At 33.0% G+C, this 27,487-nt stretch overlaps 1 protein-coding gene and 1 pseudogene across 1 annotated transcript; one reads left to right on the top strand and one right to left on the bottom strand.

The window, feature by feature from the left end:
• Positions 1–11,219: 11,219 nt before the first annotated feature.
• LOC121175240 (uncharacterized) lies at positions 11,220–21,357 on the top strand (annotated as a pseudogene).
• Positions 21,358–23,313: 1,956 nt separating this feature from the next.
• On the bottom strand, positions 23,314–23,844 carry LOC102661168 (uncharacterized). Its single transcript, XM_006586454.1, has one exon. It carries the CDS (start codon positions 23,842–23,844, stop codon positions 23,314–23,316), a length of 531 nt encoding a protein of 176 aa, XP_006586517.1.
• Positions 23,845–27,487: the final 3,643 nt, after the last annotated feature.

Genomic DNA, 27,487 nt, shown 5'->3' with positions numbered 1-27,487 from the left:
AATCGCCTTTGAGTGTTGTTGATTGTTAGCATGGTTGTGAGACCATAAATCATAAAACTCGAGAGAGATAGGTTTAATTTTATTTAGAAAATTCCTTTTTAACTAAATTATAATCTATAAAAAAATAAGAGTTTTAATATACATACATACACACACACATTATAGATATGTTAATAACGATGTTTTTGCAATAGATAATGTTCTGCTTAATTATGAACCCAACCTTTATGCTGTTGAGGATTGTGTTTGTTTACTTAAGGTAATTACAAATACTGGTGAACTCATACTAGCCAGTGAGCCAGGATTTTTAACTCCTACTAGCCAATGGGCCTAGATTTTTCCATGAGTTAGACCACTAAAATTAATTTCTAGAGAAAGTTGAGAAGCAACATGATTAGGGTCCATGGTAGGTTAAAGAAGATTCATCGTGTCTTGAATTTATTAGAAGGGCTAGGAATAGAGAGCATGAAAATACATTGGCTTTGAACTTAATTTGGTTGCCTACAATGCTATTATCGATGAAGGGCGACAAAGGTAATTTCCTTTGAAATAATTGTTGATTTTTTGGTGTGGCTACCAATTGTTTGGTGGATTGGCTTACTTACAATTGATTTCTAAAAAATTGTGTCCCAAAGAGTAGGTGACAACTCTATAAAAACTTTTTAGTTGATATGGAATGTACAATTATAATACATGTGCATGGTGTGTAAAGGCTCACAAATGGATCTTGTAAGGATGCCTACTAAGATCTAGCCCAATCTGATGAGTTATAGTACTTTGATGGATGGATATTCTAAGGGTAAGCACTTTGATGACATGTACACCCTAAATGTATATGATGAAATGAAACACATCTTGATTAGGTTGGACAAGGAGACATGTATGCCCTAAATGTATATGATGAAATGAAACATCTCTTGATTAGGTTGGACAAGGAGTATAATAGTACACTAGTGAGAGTATATGGAAATCTTGGTTTGTTCTCGGAGGTTGTGGATAAATTTAGAGAGATGGAGACTTGTAGAATAAAAATAAATAGTAAATTGCAATGCAATAATTGAGGTATATGGAAGAAAACAAGTATGTCCTGATTACAAAATTATTTGATGACATGAAAGCAAGACACTAAATCTTATATAATCAAATATTTCATTTTTTACTCATTTGGAATAATGATATTTATAATCTGATTAGGCTTATTGATCATATTAAGTTTACAACTTCGAATTTGATTTTCCTCAAGTAAAACATGGACATTGCTTATTGTCTAATTGATGTATTAAGTATTAACCCTACTACATATATGTCATTTCTATGTAATATGCTATTTGTAAAGTTGATTTTCCTATAATTTCTTATGCTTTTGTTTTTCATAAATAGGGGAAACCTTTAGTCTTGTGTTGCATTCTTGGTTGAGTAGTATCACTTGGATTCTCTATCAATATTAATTATTTTTCAAAATTAATTTTTTGTATTAATTAGTTAGCTTTTGAACACTAAGAGATCTCCGTAGATATGATGTTGATCAAGAGATTTTTTGGATGGCTACATGAAAATTTAATCTTGTGTTTATTATTTACTAGTTATCTTCGTAAAAAAATTACTTTATGTTATATCATTTTTTACCATTATTTTTTTCATTTATCAACAAAAGATATGCAAATTGTTATCCTTTGTTGGTAAAGTCTGTCTATCAAATTAAATTATTGGACTAGAAATTATGGGTCCACACTTAAAAGTATGATGTATTTTATTAACAATTGATGTATTGGTGACATAGGTCAATGCTTTTATACTAGAATGGTCTATAAAAGTATAATTATTTATCATAAAATTATAATGGTTTCACTAACACTTTAATTTTAATTATACATTGACTATTATATTGAAGGCTAAATTAATGTTAAACAGATAGTAAATGACTTATATACATAGTAGCCTAACAACTAAGAGCAATGAATGAAATAAAAATATAATCTAAAGAGCTCAATTTGAGCACAAATCTTGATAACTTATTTTTCATTTGTATTAAAGTATTATAAATTAATTGAATAATAAATACTTATTTTTTCTATGTTAAAGAACCTTGTATAAAATCTACTTGTTATTGTCGGAAAAAAAAAGCTATATGCTCAAACTAACTATTAACTTAAATAAAATTTCTATATCCACTATGTATAATATTTATCAATAATTCCAACTATATATGCAAACAAGTTTGGTAATTTTCTCTATAAATTTTTCATAATAAAACAACTCATTAAGAAAATTTACTTATACTCAATTTTATTATATTAACTCATAATGGAAGAAAATAAACAAACATCAAATTTTTCATTTTAAATTGGATTATGTACCTTATCAAATCTTTTATTATCACTTCGCTTTCTTCTTTCAACTTCCCAATTTTTAATCCATTCATCAGATAGTGGTTTGGAACGTCGTCCTCTTTTTGGCCGTGAACTTTGTGTCAGAGATGGAGTTTTATTCTAATAATACAAAAGTATGTAAGATAAACATATTAATGAAAATGAAAACAAAATTTAAAGTTACAATGATGTAGTGTCTTTTTAGAACCGAAAGTATCATGTCATTGTTATCAATGGATACTTTTGGCACAACTAAAGGAGATGTATTTTCTTGTTACTGATAAAAAATGTATGTAAATTTATGAATTGATGTGAATACATAATTGAAGTTTATATAAGGTATATATCTTGAAAAAAATTCATGAAAATCAACACAAATATTTAAAGTGTACAAATACCATGGATGTTCTTTTAGGATTTAATGTATCAAATGTTCTATTGTTTCATGGCCAAGTACTTCTGGATCTTATATATGTTTGAGAATTATAAATTAAATTTTTAGTTTAAAATTTATAAATTAGTTACCCTATAAGGTAGTAAAACAAATTTGATTAACAACCATCTTAATTTGATAAAATATATTTATAAACCAATCTAATAAATTAAAAGTTAGAGTATTTGACATGTGAAATACACTTTTTTCTTGATAAAGTATGCAAATATATGATTAGATGATATATATACAAGAAGTTAAGATGGAAAAATTGAATTATTTTGACAAAATAAATTTTAAATTGAAAATTAAATTTATACCAAATTTGTTGGATTGCCAATGACATCACCACAATCAATGTCATAGTCGTAAGAAATGCAAAAGGATATCGGTGTTGCATCTATAGGCTCCTCCTCATTTGGTCTTGAATGACTCATCCTTATCAAAGTTTATTTGCAATTCTTCCTACATTAATGTAACACAAACAAGAAAATAGTTAAATTCATTATATGTACCCAGAATTTAGAAAGAAAAATTTATGTTGTGAATTAAAAAAAAGTTCTAACACAATATTGATCCAAAACTAAGAAAGCATTCAATTGTATTAAATAGAAACTTCTTTCAATTGAATCTAATTTCATGTATCTAATTATTCAATCATAAATGAAAAATATATTTTGCAATGAAAAGATAGTGTGTTGGAGAGGAGATACTCATAAGCTGATTAGATTGAGTTCATACATACATACATGCATACATACATGCGTGCATACATATTGATCAACAAAGAGAATGAATTAAAAAAATATAAAGGATATACCAACCCTTACAACAATTTAGAAACAACCACTAAAAGATTTTTAAGAAAATTATATGCTCCAAAATAAACAAAAAAAAAACCTCTTGGTGTTGTTTTACTCCAAGTATAAGTTCTAATTGATCAAATATGTATGTATGTATGTATGTATACGTTCACAACAAATTTTATATTATTTGTATAAAACCATTCCCATATGTAAGCTCAAGGGTGAAGGAACAAATATTGATGTTTCCAAAGTCATTGGTTAGTTAATTCATTCATTAATCTCACAAAACAAGGCTGGGGATCCCACGCTCAACGCAGAAACCCCACACGCTACCCCAAGAGGTCAAAGAATAGGTTGCTTTCTTCTTGTTTAAGGATTAACCCCATATTTGGCTCTTAGTGCCATCTCGGGTTTTTGACACTTAGTGCTAGGAGGTCAAAGAGCTCACATGCTCTTTGCCTCTTCCAAGCTTAGCACTTGAATTGATATTAAACATTGACATGCGATTCTATAGAACATAGGTTCACAATTTGTGCCTTTCTAGGCCTCTCGAGGGCTCTAATTCATTCTCAAACACCCAACACATAATTATTATGATGATTCTACATTTGATTCCTAACATGTTTTTAGTTTTTGAAAGTAACAAAAACAATCTCAACAACAATTCACCAATCAAACAATTATCTCTAAATCCTTAATTCTTTAAGAACATCAAAATGGGGAAAAGCATATCATCAAGTACTCAAGACACATAAAGTTTAAATTTGTGCTCCAAGGTGCTCACAATCCATCCAATCTGAAAAATAAAAATGACACATCAATCCTATTAGGGTTTAAGGTCAACCCTTCTACCCATAGCTGGTGACACAACTATGAACAACAATTTCCATTACCCCTTACCTTGAATGATGAAAATGTAATAATGCCAAATGGTACTCCTCCGATTTGCCCTCACGGATCCAACAACTCTAACCCTAGGCGACGACACACCTTTCCCAAATACTTTAGGTTTAGGATGAGATAAAAAGAGATAAATTATTCCTATTGGGCCACGAACACAAGGCCTACTAAAGATTCAAGGAAAAAAACTTTATATCATCATGAATACAACACACACATAAAGTAAACGAGATATGAGCAAGTTTAAAATGTATATATTTAATACTTTTAATGTTTTCGAAATACTTTAGGCTTAGGATGAGATAAAAAAAGATAAATTATTTCTATTGGGCCCCGAACACAAAGCCCACTAAAGATTCAAGGAAATATTTTATATCATCATGAATACAACACACACACATAAAGTAAATGGGATTTGAGCAAGTTTAATAATGTATATATTTAATGCTATTAATGTAGCTAGTATTTATATAAACATTAAATGCTATTATTGAATATATTTGTTAAATAAAATATATAATTAAATTTAATATTCTTATTAAATATAATATTCCTTAAATTTAATATATTCATTAAACATAAAATATAATATTTGCTAGTTACATAAAGACTTAATTTATTTTTGGTCCATATTAATTTTTTTGCATTGAGTTCTAAATAAAACAAAAATTTTGTTTTAGGTCCATGTTACTTTATTTTAATCCTTTTAATATATCTATTTTTTTTTTGTTTTTACCCTAAAATATGTAGATCACTTTTGATTAGTTTTTTTATAGGGACTAATACAAAATGAATAAAATATTATAAGGACTAAAATTGGGTGCTTTTTGTCGATTTACTCTAAGACCCACTTAACCTTTTTCTCTTTCTTCCTTCTCACCCAACTTTTTTTCTTGTTTTATTTTTTTCATTTTTTAACTTTGTACGTTTTTTTTTCTTTTTTATGTTTGTTTTCTTTTTGTGTTTTTTCTTTTTTCTTTATAGTTTTATATTTTTTTCCTTTTTATTTTATATTTATTTCTTTCTTTTATTATTTATTTATTTTTTTCTTTCCTTTTTAATCTAATATTTATATATTTTTATATAATCAATCTTTTAGGCTAGAAAAAAAATACAAATTTACACCTTAAAAATGCGGCACAAGTTTTTTTTAATTTATTTTTATTTTAACAAAATTATTTTGTCTCTCTTTCTCTCCAACTTTTTACCCATTCTACTATTTAACCTTTTTATTATCTATCCCACTCATTTTTATTTTTTTTCAGTTTTTTAACGTTTATAATTTTTTTTTTCATTTTACGTATTTTTCTTTCTTTTTTCATTTTATATTTTTGTATTTTTTTTTATTTTTACGTTGTTTTATTTTTTTTTTTGTATTTTTTATTTTTATGAAATTTTGTAATTTTTTTCTATTCTACTTTTTCTTTATCTTTCTTCTCGGAGTATTCAAGACTCATATATATATATTACTTTAGAATCATATAAAATGATTTTTATTTAAAAATCATATTAGGCTAGGAAAAAGACAAATATATCCCTTCTTAAAAATGTGATACATGTTTTAATTTATGTCATTTAATAAAATTACTCTCTTTTTTGTCCTCTCTCTTACTTTTTTTAACTTTCTTTTCAACTTTTTTCCCATTTTAGTATTTATTTATTCTATTCTATTTATGAAAAAAACCTTTTTATTATGTATCCTACTCATTTTTATTTCTTTTTTTAACTTTTATACTTTTTTCATTTTATGTTTTTTATTTTAAGTTTTTTATTTTTTTTCTTTTTACGTTTATTTTTACTTAGAAATTGTATAAAATAAATTTAAATATTTTCATAAATCAATATTTTGTTAATTAATAGTATATTATAAGGTTTAATTTTTTATACTAAAAAATTTAAATCTATTAGTTAATATATTTATTACAAGTAATATATATTTTTATTTTTTAATTGATATTATTATAATAAATATTTTATTAATTATTATTTATATTGTTTTGTTAATGAAATAGTTTTAATTTTTTATAGTAGATACTTCAAATATTATTCACAGGAAACCATTCTGTTTGGGTCAGATGGTAAAAAATTGTGGTACTTTTATCAATAAGTTATGTCATTTTAAAAAATATATTTAATAAATATTTTTCTCAGTATTATATAAAATATGTTATTATTATATTAGTTGAATGATAAATTTGTATAATTATTTCTTGCTTATTAGTTTCAATAACTTAATGTTATTATTGTATTATTTCTCTTTCTTTTTGTTGATTTAATATATGCACCTTCTTCATAAATGAAAATTAAACGTTGGTTAAAATTTATATGATAATGTAATTTATTTTACATAAGTATATAACAAATATATTAAATTTAATATAATAAATATGATTGTATTTGTTAAATGATTTTTTATGAGGTTGAAATATTTATACTGAAAAATAATTTATACTAATAAGTTAATATATTTATTATAAAATGATATCTGATGCTATGTTTAACAATATCTTAAATAAAAATTTCATAATTAATATTAATATTAATGTTAATATAACCAAGTAACTTTTTTATATAGATGTATAATAATATATATTAAAATTTATTTGTTAACTATATTTCTAACACAAAATATTATATTTGATCATTATATGATTTATTATCTGGTTCACACCATATATTTGATATAATGTTGTTATTCTATCATGTTCTTTATTTTGTTCTCGTACTGTGAATTTTTTTTTTATCATATCCTAGCTTAAGATGAGTCAACTATGTGTTGCAATTTTATATTAAAATGAAACAAATTATTATATATAAGAATCATTTTAAATCATGTGTAGATATCAATAAAATTGGTCCAATTACACAAGTAACTAACTAGATGTCAGATTAAAATAGAATAATAATTATCTATATATTTTACAATAAGTTTATAAAAAGATTTATTTCATCTATCATTATACAAACAAGGTCCTGGATGGCCTACATGTCAACATGTGGTTAATTGTATTTCCCACCTAAAAATGTCAATTCATGCTACAATGATTTATTATACGGTGCGTTTTCAACAAATAGCGTTTTGTAAACTAAACGATGCGTTTCCAATAAACCTTTCGTATACCGATGCATTTCCATTACCCATGCTTTTCGAATATCAATGCTTATCGAATACCGACAACAATTATGACCAGTTGACAATATGTTTCCTTTTGCAGATGAATGAAGGGTTTTGGTTATACGCTTCGTTTCTTTTGTTTTATTTTCCTCCTGGGTTTTGGTTATACGCGTGGTTTCCTCTGTTTTCGTTTCCTTGCATTTGGCTCCTATCGCATTTCATTTGAAGAAGAAAGGTTGGTTTTTTTTCCTACTTTACACAGGTGCATTTGAAGAAGAAAGGTTCATTTGAACAAGAAAGGTGCATTTTTTTCTACTTTCCATGTGTTAGATTAACACGAATTCATTTTCTTTTTTCTTTTTTGTTTTGCTTCGACTTTACATGTGAAAAAAAGATTTTGTTGGTGCATGTGTATGATTCTGTGTTTTGTTTTTGCTTCTTCTTGGTTCTTTGGTTTTATTTCCTACTTTACACAAGTGCATTTGAAGAAGAAATGTGCATTTTTTTCTACTTTCCATGTGTTAGCTTAACATGTATTCGTTTTTTTTTTCTTTTTCTTCTACTTTACCTGAGAAAAAAAGATTTTGTTGGTGCATTTGTATGATTCTGTGTTTTGTTTTTGCTTCGTCTTTTGGTTTTGGTTGTTTTGGTTCTTCGTTTTCTTTTGTTTTCTTCATTACCTGTCTATCATTTTCATCGTGTGCTTATTTAATCACTTTGATGATGGATCTGCCTTTCTCCTCCTCCCCGTGTTTAATTTATGCTTTTATGCATGTCTATACTTTACCTGTGAAACATTTAGTTTATGCATGTCTATGTTTCGGTGTTTTGTTTTTGGTTTTTCCTTATAAGTGTAAATCATTTGTTTTTTGATTGAATCATTTGGTTTTTCTTATTTGTGTGTGTATTCTTTTTTGCTTCCGTGAGTTTATTGGTCTTTTTTTATACTATTTTTTTAAAAAAACTTTAATGCTCTGTTTGATACCATGTTCATTCTGTAAAATTGTGACATTGTAGCGATGTCTCGAAAAGAAAATCTTATATCTGAATTGCATCCAAGGAAAGGGACATGGAAGATAGCAGTGTGTATAATCGATATGTGGGATGTTAAGAAGCACAATGTGAGACAAGCGATTGACATGGTCTTAATAGACCAAACGGTAATTGTTATGTTATTTGCTTTCATTTTATAATTGTTATGTTATTTGCTTTCATTCTACTATGTAGTTAGTGAAGAGGGTTTTTGTAGTTATGGATTGTTTATAACTTTCAGGGTGTAAAGATTGGGGCAACGCTATGACAAGAGTTGTTCCCTGAATTTCAACCGAAGTTAGCTTTAGGACATCAAAGTTGTGGAGAATCAATCTGAATACAAAGTAAGTCCAATTCCATATTTGCTTTACTTTGTGAAAACAACATCTGTGAAGGAGGTTGAAAGACCTGAAATTCATGCTAATGTACACGTGATAACTGAAATTGCTGATATTATTTCTGGCATTGCACCGCGGCATACTTTAGTTGGTAAGTATATTATAATGTTTTCCATTACATATTAGTTTATATATTCAACCTATGTTCAACATAAGTTAATTCTATTCATTTATGTTGGTTTGAAAATAGATGTTGTGGGTGTTGTTGCTGAAGTTATTGAATGAAAAATAGTAAATCATGCATACAGGGTTACAGTGAAGTTGAGAGATAATAGGTTATTTTGATTATATTTTTAAATATTTGGAAAAAACATAATAAAATATGTTAAATCACAAATTAGTATGTATGTGTTATGTCCTGTTAGTGATGCTGAGATCCTCATGACACTGTGGAAGGATTATGCTCTTTAGCTAGATGATGCTATTGAAAAAAACCATTTTGTTAGGGAGCCGTTGGTGCTTATGTTAACATTGGCTAAGATCAAAGATGCCAAATGTGAATATAATGTATTTTTTTATTACTTCTTACGTTTGTGAATCAATCTTATGTGTCACTGCATATTATTACATGTACCTATAATGTTTTTTGCAGACAAGTATCCTCTGAGTGTCCAAAATATAAAAAATGGTTCCAAGTTGTATGTGAACTCCAATGATATTGCCGAGATAAGGAAATTCCGTGATAGGTATGATAACTGCAAACAAATTAAGTTATATATTTTGTTTAAAATAATAGTCTAAACTTATATTTTGTTTATAATAACACTCTAATGTTATGACCTTCCTCCTTGCAGTTTATGTGTTCCATATTATGTTGGTGGAGTAACAAAAAAAGGGAGTGGTTCGCAATCCCAATACACTAGTAATTCACAAAGAAGCGATCGTGATAAGTTCTTGCATAATGCTCAGATGGTGAGCTTAGGTGACATAAGCAGACTGAGAGAGGTAAGAACAACAAATTTTAAATGAAACACCATTAGGATTGGATATGGTGTGGTTCCTGAATTGGATTTAGTGTGGTTGCCGGCCGTTTATGGTGAAAGTATTGTTGTTGTTGTTGTTGTGTGTATGATTTTTTTTCCTACCTTAACTTTGTATCATTATGTTTTTTGCCTATTTCTACCTTATATGTGTATGAGGCCTTTTAAATTTGTGTTGTTGTTTTGTTACAATTTTTCCGTCATTTCTCACTTATTTGATGTTATATATGCATGGTTGGGAAATTTTTTGATTGAATTTACAATTTTTTATTGCATGTAATATTTAATATATATTTCTTCGTGCTTCTGTTAACATTTGTCATCTAAGTTTTTTCACTTATTTTGTATATTGTGTATGATTATGTATTTTTTTTATTTCTTCCTTATCTGTGTATGAGTCCTTTTAAATTCGTGTTGTTGTCGTTTTACAATTTTTGCCCGTTTAATTTTTTTGGTTTGATCTGTCCACTTTCATTTGTTATATATTTTAATTCAATTAGGACTGTTTCTGTTTGATCGTTGCTATGGTGGATGAGGTCCTGATTGATACACCATGGAGTTATGTTAGCTATCCAAATTGCACTACAACGTTTGATCCATTAAAAATAATGGGTGTCTGTCGTTCGTGCCAGAACCAAGTTAGTCATACGGTTCCCAGGTAAAATGTATTTATTCCCAAATGAGTTATAATGTACTTAACATTCGAGTCTTTACTCACATGGATATTGTTGTGTTAGGTATAAATTAGTTTTGAAATGGAACACAATGGGGAGAAAGCTAACTTTCATTTTTGGGATGCAACGTGTATCAAAATGTTCGGTAAGACAGCCAAGGAATGGAGACATGAATTGATTGCGGTATGTATTGTAACATACCCTCATGGATGAAATGACAATTCAATATGAATTTACTATATTGCAATTAAATTTATTTGTTTAAATTTATTCATAATAATTAGGGTGGTGACGAGATCAAAGTGTTCCCTGAGTGTGTGGATGATTTGGTTGGTAAGACATTGGCGCTAAGGTTCAAGTACCGTGTAAACATGCGCTAGTCATCTGTGATGGATGTTAGCCAAGAGGAACATCATATCCACACATTGACTTTCAAAATTGGTTTACAGGTAATAATTAACTTATCGTAAGGGTGTATGCGGAAATTTAAAAACATTTGATGTTGTCTCTGAATGTGGTATATGCAGGATGAACGAACTATAGGGAAGTCACCCGTATCATGTGCTGAGACTTCATCAGGGGATTACCATTCGATAGTACGTAAATTTGTTACACCTTTCATTAAGTAATTAAGTACAAATTTGGTTTAAATATGTTATTGGGGCGTGCTAAGAATACTTTATGTTTGTTTTGTAGCCTTCATTGTCCCAGTCAGCTGACTATGACCCTGGGAACACTGCCTTCATCACCCCTGCCAAAAGATTGAGCGGTCAACAAGCCACAAATGAATTTGATTCTGAGGATACTACTGCGTATGAGATATCCACAAACAAACATATTAAAGCTAAGTAATCAGTTGACATTTTAATTATATATTGTATGCTTAAATTGTATATACGTTTGTTGGGTTATTTTGGTTTATGTTTGTTGGGCTATTTTTTGGTGATGTTGTACCCACTTAATTAGTCATGTATGGACAATGAATTCTATCGACATTATTTCGTATGGTTAAATTTGATATTAGTAATCGTTGTCTATTTAAGATCGTGATGGGAACTATATTGTTAATGATTAAAACGGTGTCTTCGAATTGAAATCCAGACTAATAACATACGACTAAATTTTGTCACCAACGGACAAATATTTACGTCTTTGAATTTGAAATTATCAATTGAAAGAAAACAAAGTTTTTATCAATTCTTTAAACCATATTATGCATGTTTACATAAGGTACATTGTAATTGTTGTTCTGTACACGTGCCTAATTAGTGAGGTTAATTTGCTAAATTCAAATAATGTCATTTGTATTTGTGAAAAAGTAAAAGAGTTGTATTTTGTAATTAATGATAACATTTAGTACGATTTCCTGCAGGTTGACAAGCCAAGATCAGCTTCTGGACTTACGACGGCTTTATTACGGTATATTGTAATTATCATTTGAATTTGTAATTACGTCTTTGAATTTGTAATTATCAATTGAAAGAAAACAAAGGTTTTATGAATTCTTTAAACCATTTTATGCATGTTTCCATAACGTACATTGTAATTATTGTTTTATACACGTGCCAAATTAGTGGGGTTAATTTGTTTAATGCAATTAATTTCTTTTGTATTCGTAAAAAAGTAGAAGAGTTGTATTTTGTAATATAATGATAACATTGTGTACGATTTCGTTGCAAGTTGACAAGCCACTATAAGCTTCTGGACTTATGACGCCCTTATTACGGTAACGTATACACTTATACAAAATCACTGCCATATAAATTGTTGGAATTTGTGCCAAAGCAGGTACTATTTAACCTAATACTTTATAGTATATTATTTTCCATATTAGTGTTAGGTTATACAGTGGAGTACCTTTCACATATAATAGAAGTATATATTAGGTATTAGACGTGACCTGACCTGCATATTCCCAATACCCAGTACACGGGAAAAAGTTAATGCCTCCGTGCCAATTACTTAAATTATTTAGTGTTAGGTTGTAATGTAAAGTACGTTTTGCGTACAATAGCAGGACATATTAGGTATTAGGTTATAATGTAAAGTACGTTCCCAATACCCAGTACATCAAAAAAATTAATGTGATTGACAAGAGGAAAGTAATGTATGATTAAATTCTATTAGAAGTGAAAGATTTCACCAAAATGTTAATATATGAATAATTAATAATTAATGCATTTAATTAAGGGTTACGGAAAGAGTAAAAGGGTGTCCATTAATATACAATATTATTAGTAATTAACAAACACATATATGGGAAGGGGGAAAGAATAGCAACTATTATATGTTGTATACTTAATGGAATTGTCATTTGCATGTAGACTTTGGCGACAATATTATTTTTTGGGTAATTGATAATTAATGCAATTAATAAAGGGTTATGGGAATATTAAAAAAGTGTTAATTAATATACAACATTATTAGTAATTAATAAACACATGTAGACGTGATATGAGAATGAAAAAAGGATTCAATTATTAACACGGGACTTAGAAAATTTAATGAATGTTAATTACAATTTCAAAAAATTATATTTGTTGCCACACTTTGCAATCAATGGTTACACAGTATTCGAGTATATGTTAAGTGCGGTTTCCAATACCAAGTAACTGCTACATTAATACTCATTATCTATTTTTGTAAAAATAATTGAATCATTATCAATTGCAATATACAACTTGTATGTGGTAATTACAAAATCTTCATTTGTCTCTCTTTCTCTTTCTCCTCTCAACATGAGTACACAGACATCTACGGGCTCCAATGTTGTAAGTCTGTTTACTTTCACTTTCTTCTTCTTTTTCTTTTTATATGTGAATGTTGAATGTAGTTTGATCATTCATGTTGGTGATTGTCATGCTCTCGAGTATGAAATTGATGCTACATTCTTAATATTTCCAACATGTCATAATGTTATACTTTTCCAAAGTTTACACTATTGAGAACTTGCAATGTATATGTTTGGAATGCTTTCAACATTGAACTTCATATTTGTCATGACAATTTGGGATGACATTTTTGTGTTTTTTTCTTTATCTCATTTTTGTGTTGTAAGTTTGTCTACTTTCGCTTTCTTCTTCTTTTGTTTTTTATATGTTAATGTTGAATGTAGTTTGATCATTCATCTTGGTGATTGTCATGCTCTCGAGTATCATATTGATGCTACTTTCATAATATTTGCAACATGTAATAATGTTATACTTTTCCAAAGTTTACACTATTGGGAACTTACAATCTATATGTTTGGAATACTTTGAACATTGAACTTCATATTTGGAAATTGTATCTACGACGATATTTTTGTGTTTTTGTCTTTATCTCATTTTTGTGTTGTAAGTCTATCTACTTTCACTTTGTTATTATTTTGTTTTTTATATGTTAATGTTGAATGTAGTTTGATCTTTCATCTTGGTGATTGTCATGCTCTTGGGTATGATATTGATCGTACTTTCATCATTTTTCCAACATCTAAGTCTGTTATACTTTTCCAAAGTTTTTACACTATTGGGAACTTGCAAATGTATATGTTTGGAATACTTTTGACATTTTCGTGTTTTTGCCTTTATCTCATTAATAATTCTATGAAAATGGTATAATTTATAATATTTATTTGGGAAAATTTTGTCATTCAGGCCCCACCTAAATTCTTGGGATGCATAGTAATATATCAATTTCAGGCTGCATTCCATGTTGATAGAGTAAGTGTTTCCCCACATAATTATTTTATCATTCCTGTAATTTATATTGCTATTGTGATATTGTTGAATCTTTAATTGCAGAACTACATTGAGGTACCCTCAAAATATCATCAGTAATGGGTTCCTGATTACCCCCCTAATGTGCTCTTTGATTACAATGGACACAAGCACATTATAAAGATTAGAAAATATAATAACATATACTATTTTGTTGATGGGCTTAAACAATTTAGAAGACAGTTGAATATATATGAAGGTGTCATGGTTCACTTTATGGCACCCAACAATAATACAACTTTTCATCTTCATTTCACTCCACCACTGGAAAGACAGACATGTGGAAGGCCTCGTAGATCCACAAGAAATTATGTGTTAACCATAGACATTACCCAACCTATGATCTCACATGCTACCCCATTGGTATAACTTTATTGATATGATAAATGTTTGTTTTGTTTATTAATATCATAAATTATAAATGTTTGCTTTGATTATTAATTAATAATGACCTTACAATCATTAGTGACTGCTTTGCTTTAAATGTAGTTGCTGCCCCCCAAGGCTCTCAATTTGGTTGGGCCATCATCACTATATATGACTATTCAGCGTAGTAGTGGGCGTCGTTTAATATGGACGATGTCTATGGACAATGGCGTTCGATGTCTGGCTGGACCTTGGTACCGGTTCTTAATGGACAATAACCTAATGGCTGGAGATGTGGTCGCCTTCTATTTTCAGCCCAACCAACATGTATGAGAACTTATCTTGAGGAAGCAACTCATATGGGATGACGAAGGTTAGTCCGATTGAAGAATCCAGTCCACAGTCCAATATAATTTATTTGCCCTTTTTTGTTAAACTTATTTTATTTTGTAAGTTTTGATGAACCCGAATGGTGTAACTTAATCACCATGGGTGATTAAACAATATTTAATTACCTTCGGGTATTAGACAATATATATTTTGGGAGTGTTTTATTTTCATCTATGTGACCGTAGTATATTTTTTCTTCATATTATTAGTCAAGTTATTACATGGTTTTTTTTAATATATATATATATATATATATATAGATGCCCGAATTTTTATATAGTTTTAAAGTATTAATTGCTCAACATTTAGAACCACAATGGAGCGTATGACTTTACATGTTCCTAGGATCTTTAAAATTACTTTACACAACCCATTTTCTAAATTCACTGCTCTAAAATATATTGGTGTACACAATTCAATAAAAGTGAAGCGTAACTATTTAGAATACCAAAATTGTAAATAATTTTCCACCTATTTAATAACAATAGAAATATAATAAATATATATAATCAGTAGTTTAAACAATTTGGCTTTTGTGAATGTAACTTCAGAAATATGGAGCTTATTATTCTTTCAAAGACCACACGGGGTTATAAAAAGCTGCCAACACATTTAATGAACACAATTAATAATGTGTACTTGCAAGTACTGTAGCCAAAAGTGAAGCAATGGAAAGTGTCACCCAATGTCCAATCAACAACTTGGGCAATGCACGAGAAGGGCTTCTTCTTCACTTTTAGTAGGTTCTCTTAATGGAAATCAATTTGATAATGTTGTTTTTCTATCATCATCACCATTGAATCAAATTCAACAACAAATAACATGCAGATAAACTTGAACGCTGAACCAAAACGCAAGTTGGGAAAGCTAGATTGAGACAACAACACAACATTGACAAGAGACAACTAACCATCAAGTAAAGTTTCTTTGCTTATTTTTTTGTTGGTGAAAAATAAGTTTTAACTCATTGTACAATACTACATGCAGTATCAATTTTACATGTTGCAATTTTAATATGTTTATCTTAAATTTTTATTTGCAAAGACTTACAAAATAATGTAGACTTTATTCACAAGTGCAATTTGAAATGGAAAATTTTGCCGAACGGAGGAAATGTAGAAAAAACATATTGCGAGAGAGAAGACAAAGTGATGACAGTCAAAATAATTATGTACCTAACTGTAAAAATGTATATCAAAGCACATTTCATTTATGCTTATGTTTTATAAATGCTAACACGAATATAATGACTATTATTGCAGAAAAGTGTAAACGTATGTCACCATGTGACACACAATTTAAAGGGCATAGTCCCATAGTACATACGCAGTGTACACCATTATTAAACATCATGTTGTCTACAAATCAATGTGAGCGCAATCATACAAGTGAATATGCTATTTAGCCGAGGCATTCATTCCACCAACGTACCATAGATGCTTCAACTATCCAGACGAATCTGATGTCAAAGTTTGGGAAAGAAAATTTAACTCCATCGATGTTGAATCATCATGCAAATTGTTCAATACATACAATCTCAGATGCTGATCCCATTCACTCTCCCTCAACAACTCAGCATATACATTCAGGAAAATATACAATACAGAAATCCATATTAATAGAGCACATCTCAGATGACAATGATAAAGAAATCAATAAAATTGAGGGGGGCCTTGATACAAGTCAAATGTTGTTGTTGTGTTTAATCAAAGAAACTTTATTTGAATGTTTTTGTTGTGTTTAAATTATGTTAACTTCCCAATCGTTGTATTTAACTTACAACGTATTTGATTTACTTTTTTAGGCAGACACAATTTATTTTAGATTAAATAAACAATTTTGGTGTCATATAGATTACTCATTTGATGACCCACCAACAGAGGATGATGCAGAAACTGATCAAAATGAGAATGTGGACACACCATATGAAAATCAAAATACAGGTTTAGGCAATCAACTTTCCATTTTGATGGTGTTTTGTTTAATTCCTTTTGATTTATGGTTGAATGTAAACTTACACATTAATGTACAGGTATAGGTTACAAAGATGTTGGAGATCCAGTTTGGCAATGCTGACACTGTAAAGCTATGATGTGGTATGATGAGAGGATTAACAAAGACAAACAAATAAAAAACCCAAAGTTTGCATTATGTTGTAGTGATGAAAAAATACAACTACCTGTGTTACAAGATGCTCCACAATCGTTGAGGCAACTACTCTTTGATACTAACGACTCTCAAGCTAAGAACTTCCAGCAAAACATTCGATCATATAATGTAATGTTTGCATTCACATCACCCGGTCTCCAACTTGACACAAGGTATAATACAAAAAGAGGGTCTCCTACATTCCACGTACATGGTCAAGGTCATCATCTTATTGGAAGCCTCCTACCTTTGGCAAATAAGTCACCAAAGTTTGCACAACTATATATTTATGATACAGACAACAAAGTTAACAACAGGCTTTCGCAAAACCCGTAAGTGTTACAATCCAACCAATAAATGTTACATTACATATTTTTAAATTATCTTTTAACAATGTATACCATCACCACTTGCTTTTGCTCCTTCATCAATGTACAACAACAAACATGTTCTTGATGAAGACATTATCATTGTCATTAAGAATATGCTAGATAACAACAACCATTATGCGCATAAGTTTAGAATGGCAAGGGATAAACTACAATCTTCAATAGTCTCTAGCCTAAAGCTTAAACTCATTTATGATAGGCAGTCAGATGGAAGATTATACAATTTGCCAAATACTGTTGAAGTTGCTGCTTTGATTGTTGGTGACGAGCACACAGGTAACCACAGGGGTATCATAATAGAAAAGAAAACAGGATTGTTGAAAAGAATCAATGAACTTCATCCTGCATATTTGCCTTTGCAATATCCCCTGTTGTACCCTAGAGGGAAAGATGGCTATAGGCCAGATATTCCTCATAAGGATCATCCAAATATCCATGTAGCAAAGAGAAAAAAGGTTACCATGCGTGAATATTTTTGTTACAGGCTGCAATCAAGGAACAATTAAGCTCAAACAATACTGCATGCAAGGAGATTGTTTCAGCAATAGGTTGTTGATGGTTACTGTATGATTGAGTCGCAAAACCTAAATTTTGTTAGACAACATCAACAGCAACTCAGAGTTGACAAATACATCAATTTGAATGCTTGTAATAATGCCCCTGAAACACTTGGCAACGAAAAAGGTAAGAGAGTTATACTACCCAGCTCCTTTGTTGGTAGTCAAAGGTATATGGAACAATTATATTTTGATGGCATGGCAATTTGTGGCCATATCGGATTTCTAGACCTATTTTTGACATTAACGTGTAATCCAGCATGGCCTGAAATACAAAGAAAGGTTAGGAAATCCAATCTCACACCTCATGACTGCCCTGATGTTGTCTCACAGATATTTAAAATAAAGTTAAATCAATTGATCAATGATCTCAAACGTGGACATGTCTTTGGTCCCATTCTGGGATGTAAGTAATTACCATTTCAATCAATGTGTTCTTACAATTGCAATGTTAAACTATAATTACAATTATTCATTATTAATGTGGCTACTAATATTTTATGTTCACTGCAGTTATTTACACTATTGAGTGGCAAAAAAGAGGATTGCCTCATGCTTATATTTTAATATTTTTGTAACCTGCAAACAAGTATCCAAATCCAGAAGACATTGATAAAATAATTTCTACAGAGATACCAAATAATTACACAGATCCAGAATTATATGAAATTGTCTCCAAACATATGATTCACGGTCCATGTGGACTCCCAAATAGAAGTGCACCATGTATGGTCAATGGGAAGTGTATTAGATTTTTCCCTAAGAAATTCAACGAAGCCACAATTGTAGACCAAGATGGATTTCTAGTATACAGGAGAACAAATGACGGGCGTATGGTTCAGAAGCATGGTATTGAACTTGATAATCATTTTATTGTACCATACAGTCCACAATTGCTACTCAAATACAGGACACACTGAATGTCGAATGGTGCAATCAGAGCACATCCATCAAATACCTATTTAAGTACATCAACAAAGGTTCTCATCGAGTTACAAAATCTATTGTTAATGTGCAGAACCAAAACGAAAGACAACATTAGGTTGATGATGAAATTAAACAGTATCTTGATTGCCGGTATATGTCAAACATGTCTTCCTTAAATGCATAACATTCATCTACACACAACACACCCTTCATTTATGCTTTTCATTGTCTGGATAGTCTTCTTTTGCTTTTTATATGTTCAACTTCCACATTTTTGTGTTTTTGTCTTTATCTCATATATTATGGTGTTCTCTGAAAGGGTATAAATTATTATATTTAATTCAGGACATTTTTGTCTTTATCTTTCAACTTCAACATTACTCGGTATAAATTATAATATCAACCATATGTTCATTAAATGCATAACATTCACCTATACACAACACACCCCTCATTATTACATTAATTGACCTACTTCTTATGTGTTTATGTTTTACTAATCATCCCCTAGGTATGTCTCGCCCCCTGAAGCATGTTGGAAGATTTTTGCATTCCCTATGCATGGACATGCACCAGCAGTTGAGCGTCTCTATTTCCACCTTGAAAATCAACAGCCAGTTTACTAGACAGACAACCAACAAATTGGGACAGTACTATCTAAGAGTACCATCAAAGAATCAATGTTTACAACTTGGATGCATTCAAATAAAATATACCATGGTGGAAGGGATCTTACTTATCCTGAATATGTGTCCAAATTCGTTTATGTTGCACACAAGAGATGCTGGCAGCCAAGAAAACAAGGAAATACAATAGGGAGACTGATATGGGTACCCCCTTCAACTAGAGAGTTGTTTTACATGAGGATAATGTTTTCCTCCGCTAAAGGCTCACAATCTTACAAAGATATCAGAACAGTAGACAATGTGGTCTACCATACTTTTTGAGAAGCATGCTTTGCAAAAGGTTTCCTAGGAAGTGATCAAGAATTTGTTAGTGCTTTACGAGAGGCTAACACTTGGGGAACTCCACACTTCCTTCGAAAGTTATTTGTCAACCTGCTATTTATGAATACAATGGAGAGACCAGAATATGTGTGGGAACAAACTTGGCGGTGGATGACAAATGATATTGTATTTAATCATAGAAGTCAAGGTAATTTCGTAAATCCTAAATAACTATATATCATTCATAGGAAACAATGTACTTGCTAACAATGTGATTATTTGACTATTCATAGGCATTCAACTCACTGACAAAGAAACAAAGCATCTTTGTTTCACTCAAATTGAAAACATGCTACAAGCCAATAGGAAAAGCCTATGAGATTTCCCTTCAATGCCATACCCAATAGGCTATGCTGCCAACCCACACCAAAATAAGTTCGTCTACAATGAAATGACTTATGACAAGGAAGTTTTGGCTGCCAAATTTAACAGATGCTATCACTCAATGATAGGTACGTACACCCCATTTGAGTTTTAACTCACAAAATATTCATTCCCAGCAATCCTTACTATTAATTTTGATTTATACATTACTAATTTCAGATGAGCAAGCTTCTATTTTTGATAATATTATACGTGTTGTTGCAAGTCAATTAGGGGGAGTTTATTTTCTCTATGGATATGGTGGGACCGGCAAGACATTTATGTGGAAAACTTTATCATCTGCTGTGCGCTCCAATGGAGGCATTGTTTTAACTGTTGCTTCTAGTGGGATTGCTTCATTATTATTGCCTGGAGGTAGAACAACACATTCTAAGTTGTCATACCTGTGCCTGCAACACAAAATTCAACATGTAATATTCATCAGGGGAGTGACTTGGCTGAATTGTTGCAGAGGACAAAATTAATAATTTGGGACGAAGCTCCAATGTGTCACAAATTTAGTTATGAGGCACTTGACAAAAGCTTAAAAGACATCATGTACAACGACAGACCTTTTGGGGGAAAGGTTATTGTTTTTGGTGGTGATTTTCGACAAATACTACCTGTTGTTCCAAGAGGTAATCGCTCTGATATTGTCCATGCATCTCTAAATGCATCATACATTTGGGATCATTGTCAAATTCTAAAATTGACAAAATATATGCTTGCAATCCAATCCTTCTAACCATAGCAACACTGATGAACTCAAACAGTTTTCTGATTGGTTACTAGACATAGGTGATGGCAAACTTGGCCAACCTAACGATGGACATTGCGAAATCGCCATCCCAAATGAGTTTCTTATAATGGATTTTGAGGATCCTATCCAAGCAATTGTTGATGCAACATATCCAGATTTATTACAAAACTACAACAACGCAGATTTCTTGCAAAAGAGATCTATCCTAGCCTCTTCAAAAGATGTTGTTGACAAAATAAATGACTATGTCTTGTCTTTGATTCCCGGTGACAAGAAAGAGTATTGTAGTGCTGATAGTGTTGACAAATCTGATGAGCTACTCAATCTTGCTTTTGGATTACTAACACCTAATTTTCTTAACACCTTGAAAACATCAGGGATACCTAATCACAAGCTAAGAATCAAGATTGGTACTCCCATCATACTATGAAATTTAGACCAGATAGATGGTTTATGCAATGAAACTTGGCTAATTGTCACCAAACTTGGAACCAATGTAGTTCAAGCAGAGTTAATAACTGGACCTAATGTAGGTCATAGGACATACATACCAAGAATGAATATGTCTCCTTCCAATTCTCCATGGCCATTCAAATTAATTAGAAGACAGTTTCCATTTATCGTTTCATTTGCAATGACTATAAACAAGTCTCAAGGACAGTCCTTGGCACATGTTGGATTGTATTTTCCAAACCCAGTATTTTATCATGACCAACTATATGTTGCACTTTCACGAGTGCAAAGTAAAAAAGGACTACGTATTCTTATTCATGATAAACAAGGCATTGCAAAAAATACTACCATTAATGTGGTATACAAAGAAGTGTTTGCAAACTTATAAACAGGTATGCTTACCAAATTGTTATACTTACAAGTCCTACATTGTCAACTGTATACATTTTCCTTAGATATCATTTCCAACAAGTCAATATTTAATTTACAAAATTTCAATATATATTACATTTATTTCTTTATGTTGCCATGCAGCATCAGATGACCAAGGCAACTATTGAGTGTTTCTTATTATATCACCTCCACTAAAGTAAATTGATTTTAAATGTCTACTTATCAGGAGAATATTGTTGAATACAATACTATTGTGCAACCTCTCTTTCATTGCTACAACAACACCATCCAATAATGTACGATAGCATTAGGTTTGTTTGTATTCTTACTTTTTGTTTCTTTTTTCTAAACATAGGTCAACATTATTATCATACAAATAAACATCGTTATTGAACTTTGCACATGTGTTGGTAATATTGAAATAGGAGTATGAGCCTGAGCATCGGCACAGGCAAAAGACTAGTTGTGAAATAAAAGAATGACCACAACCTCCATGTGTTAGTCCCACATTTGTTTGCTATTTTTTAATTCCAGTTTCGTTGAAAGCGCCACGTCGGAGTTGCTATCTACTACATTTTAAAAAAAAATTGTTTCTTAAAAACCATTAACCATTTCACGCTTTATTTTCAAAATACTCAAATTTAGATGAACAAGCGTGTGAGAGAAGCTTGTGCTAGGTATTGTTAAATCATTCTGTTAGGAAAAGGGAAAGCTAGCCTGGGCTCCGAGGGCTAAGATCCTCCTTAACAAGATAAGAATTGCTCTTAAAAGATTTCATTGCCTTGCCTTATTACATGAAATTTGTATTTATAGACATTACGATAACAAAATTTGGAATTTGCAGGATATGCAAATAACAAAATGGATTCTGCACTATGGAATTGGTAGGCAAGTAGGGGACAAGGTTGTTAGGTCAGCTCTAGCCATTACATGTAGTCTTTGAGGTATTCTGGCATGGTGCTCCTTCTGTTGGGCCTTGCCATTGGCACCCCCTCTTTCTCCTTCTTCGTATCATTCCTCATGGCTTGGAAAAGCACCTTGTCCTTAAGGTGGAAGGTAGCTTTCAATGGCTCTCAATCTTCCCACGATGTCTCTTCAGGTAGAAGGTCGTCCCACAGCACCAACACCTGAATTTTCCGTGTTACAACGACAACCCAGAATTACCAAGGGAGCAATCAGAGGTTGGCAGTTCATGCAATTGACAGGCAGAGGTAAATGGGTGATGGGCTCTATGGTGGAGTGATGAAAGGGCTTAAGTAATGAGCAGTGGAAAACTGGATGAATGCGAGCATCTTTCAACAACTGGAGTTTGTAAGCAGTTTTGCCCATGTGTTCCACGATTTGGTAGGGCCCATAAAATATCTTTGCAAGCTTGGAGTAAGTTCCTGAGACCGAGGACTGCTTATGAGGTCGTAGCTTGACCATGACCCAATCACCTTCCTTAAAGGTGACGTCCCTACATTTTTTATCTGCCATTTGTTTCATGAGGTCCTGAGCTTTCAACAGCTTCTTGCGGATTACCACGAAGGCCTCATCTCTGATTTTCAAAACCTCATCTACTATGCCCAATGTCAAGGTGACTGTAATGTATTGTGGTATGGTGAGGGGTTTCTTGCTGAAAGTCATCTCGTATGGGGACAAACTAGAGCCGGAGTGGACCGAGGTGTTATAGAACCACTCCACCCAATTTAAAAACTTCCCCCATGAAGACGGCTTCTTATGAACAAAGGCTCGAAGACATTGTTCTATGACACGGTTCAGCACCTTTGTCTAACCATCGATCTGCGGATGGTAGGCGGAGCTCATCCGCAAGGTCATGCCACTGAGCCGAAACAAGTTTTGCTAGAAGCGGCTCAGAAACAGGGGACCATGGTCTGCGATCAAGCTCCGAGGCATGCCGTGAATTTTACCCATGATATCCATGAAGAGAACGACAACTGAATGAGCGGTGTGATGGATGGGTAACATACCAAGGTGAACGCCCTTCAAAAATCTATCGACCACTACCAATATTGTTGTATAGCCCTAAAATGGTGGCAAGCCAATGATGAAATCGAGGGAGAGATCCTCCCAAGGCCGGAAAGGGACAGGCAGAGGATAGAGGAGTCCAGCCAGCTTCTTGGTCTCATATTTCGTATGTTGACAGTCAAGGCACTGAGCAACAAAGCTTTTGACATCCTTGAGCATCCCTGACCAAAAAAAATTTTCGCTGAGACGAGCTAGAGTTTTCGTGATCCCTATATGGCCCCTTATGGGAGAGGAATGATACTCTGCGAGTAAGGTAGGAATGAAGGGAGACCCCACCAGTAACCAAATGCGGCTTTGGTACATGATTAAATCCTGAGCAATTCGATACTCCGGATATTTGTCAGGATGTTGGGTGATCTCTTGTCGCAACTTGAGAAAATCAGGATGTTGCAGGAGTTGGTTCTTCAATTCATTGAGAAAAGTCATGGACGAAATTGAAAGCAATAGCATAGTACCGACAGTAGTTTTCGGAATCCGAGAAAGGGCATCAGCCGCACTGTTCAACTTGCTCGAGCGATACTGAATGGAGTAGTCATACCCCATCAATTTGGCCAAATACGTTTGTTGTTCAGGCATTTGGATCACTTATGTCATCAACTCTCATAGACTACGGTGGTCGGTGATGATGCTGAAATGGTGGCCCAGAAGATATTGGCGCCACTTCTTTACTACAATGGTAATGGCGAAAAGCTCGCGCACATACGTGGAGGCACGATGGAGTCTGGGTGTAAATGGCTTACTGAAAACGCAATTGGATGATTCTTTTGGGACAGCACTGCGCCCATGTCGACACCAGACGCATCTGTCTCCACCGTAAAAGGAAGAGTGAAGTCTGGTAATTGCATGATAGGCGCAGTATTCAATGCCTGCTTTAATTCATTAAAGGAAAGCCTTGTTACGGGGGTCCATGTGAAGGTATCTTGACTAACTAGTCGTGTTAGCGGTCTCGCAATGGAAGAATATCCGAGAATGAACCTGCAGTAAAATCCAGCGAAGCCAAGAAAGTTGCGCAAGGTTCAAGCCGATTGTTGTGTGAGCCACTGTTGAATCGCAAGAATTTTTGCTGGAACTGGTTCCACCCCTTGGACCGAGACCATGTGTCCCAAATATTCAATTTGTTTCTGCACAAATGAACATTTGGACCGACGCATGAAGAACTACTCCCTCAAAAGGATTTGGAAGGCCTTTTCCAAGTGAATGACATGGTCTTGGAGAGTCTTGTTGAAGATTAATATATCGTCAAAGAAGACGATAATGAAGTGACAGAGATATGGCCGGAAAATGGCATTCGTCATCGCCTGGAACGATGATGGAGCGTTGCATAAGCCAAACGACATGACTCTGAATTCAAAGTGGCCATGATGAATGTGAAAAGATGTTTTAGAAATGTCATCTTCATGCATTAGTAACTGATGATATCCATGAAGGAGGTCCAACTTAGAGAACCACGTTGCGCCCCCCAATTCATCCAACAACTCATCAATGGTGGGAATCGGAAAACGATCCTTCATCGTAATGGCATTCACAGCATGATAGTCTATACAAAACCGCCAAGAGATGTCCTGCTTACGAACTAGGATTATCAGAGATGAGAAGAGGCTGGTGCTTGGATGAATTAGTCCATTCTGCAGCATAGCATTCACCTGGGTTTCAATTTCTTGCTTTTGGAAATGAGGATAACGATAGGGTCTTACGTTTACTGGGTCAACATTTGGGACAAGATGGATGCGATTATTGGTGGGTCTGGATGGTGGTAAGGAAGAAGGTGCTTGGAAAAGGGAAGAAAATTGAATGAGGAGCTTCTGAATGGGCGAAGGCAGGGTGTTAGGGATGAATTAAGGGGGATGAGGGTCTATTGGTGTAATCTGGAGATGAAAGTAAGTGCTAGTGGTATCCTTGCGAATTAATCTGCGAAGTTGATGAGGAGTGTTGAGATGGAGGGATGCATCGGTGTCTCCCTGAAGCTCAACCAAGTGCCCTTCTCAAATGAATTTCATGGACAATGTGTTGTAGTCTGTCAATACCGGATCCAGAGATTTCAACCATTGCACATCAAGAACAAGGTTGGCCTCGCACAAGGGTAGAACGTGAAGATCCACATTGAAAGTGATGTCCTGAATTGTAATTAGGGTGGCCTCGCAAAGGAGGTGACAATCCAGCGTATGGCCATTGCCCACCATTACCTGCAAGGGAGCCGTAAGGCACAGCGACAAGCCCAATTGCTGCACCATGCTTTCCTGGATGAAATTATGTGTACTCCTTCCATCTAATAAGATCACCACAGGGTACAAAGCAACTTGGCCCACCAGGCATAAAGTTTCTGGAGCGAGATGGCCTGAAAATGTATGCAAGCTAATTTGGGCCTGGAGTGGGTCATGGGTATCAGGTGGTTCGGGTGAGGGCTCCAACAAAGGAGCAGCGTCTTCAAAAGGGTCATCATCGTCCCTAATGAGTAGAAAAGCCTTAGAGGCGCATTTGTGGCCGCGATGAAATTTCTCATCGTAGTTGAAACAAATACCATGTTCACATCGCAAGGTGAGCTCCTCATAGGATAGCCATTTAATGGGAACCGAGGCTTGAGGCTTCACTGGAGGCGGAAATAACGGCACCGAAGGAGGAGCCATAGCTGGCGAAGGCGTGGTGGTCGGTGGTGGAGGAAAAGTAGATGGTCGAGGACAGAAAGGGCAATGATTGTCCAACAACTTCTCCTCTTAGAGACAAGCCAAGCCCGTTGCCTAGACCAAGGTGAGGGGCTGTAAAGCTTAGACCTCGTGGCGGATATCGGGCTAGAGGCTCGAGACAAAGTAGCTCAGAAGGAATTGCAATGGAAGACCGACGATCCTGTTGGCCAAATCCTCAAACTTCGCCAGGTACGTTTGAACATCACTATGCTGCGTGAGTTTGAATAAAGACCTAGTGGGGTCTTCATATTAGGTGGGGGCAAATCTGGTTTGTAGTGCTTACAGGAACACTGGCCAGGAGGTGAGTTGACCATTTCGGGTCATCCACTGGAACCAGGCAAAGGCCTTGTCGTCCGTATAGAAGGAGGCTATGGTTAGGCATTTGTGGTCTGGGGTCGTGTGATATTTAAAGAACTGAGTAATCTTGAATATCCACCCCATCAGGTCCAACCTATCGAAATGCAACACTTCCAGCTTCAGGCGATGAGCAGAAGATGGGGATGTGGGAGTTGGGATAGCTATGGAAGAGGAGGATGAGTGCTGAGGGGAGTCTGGGGTTG

Source organism: Glycine max, chromosome 8 (genome assembly GCF_000004515.6).
Source record: "Glycine max cultivar Williams 82 chromosome 8, Glycine_max_v4.0, whole genome shotgun sequence".
Classification (NCBI taxonomy): domain Eukaryota; kingdom Viridiplantae; phylum Streptophyta; class Magnoliopsida; order Fabales; family Fabaceae; genus Glycine; species Glycine max.
This window is presented reverse-complemented; position numbering and strand designations above follow the sequence as displayed.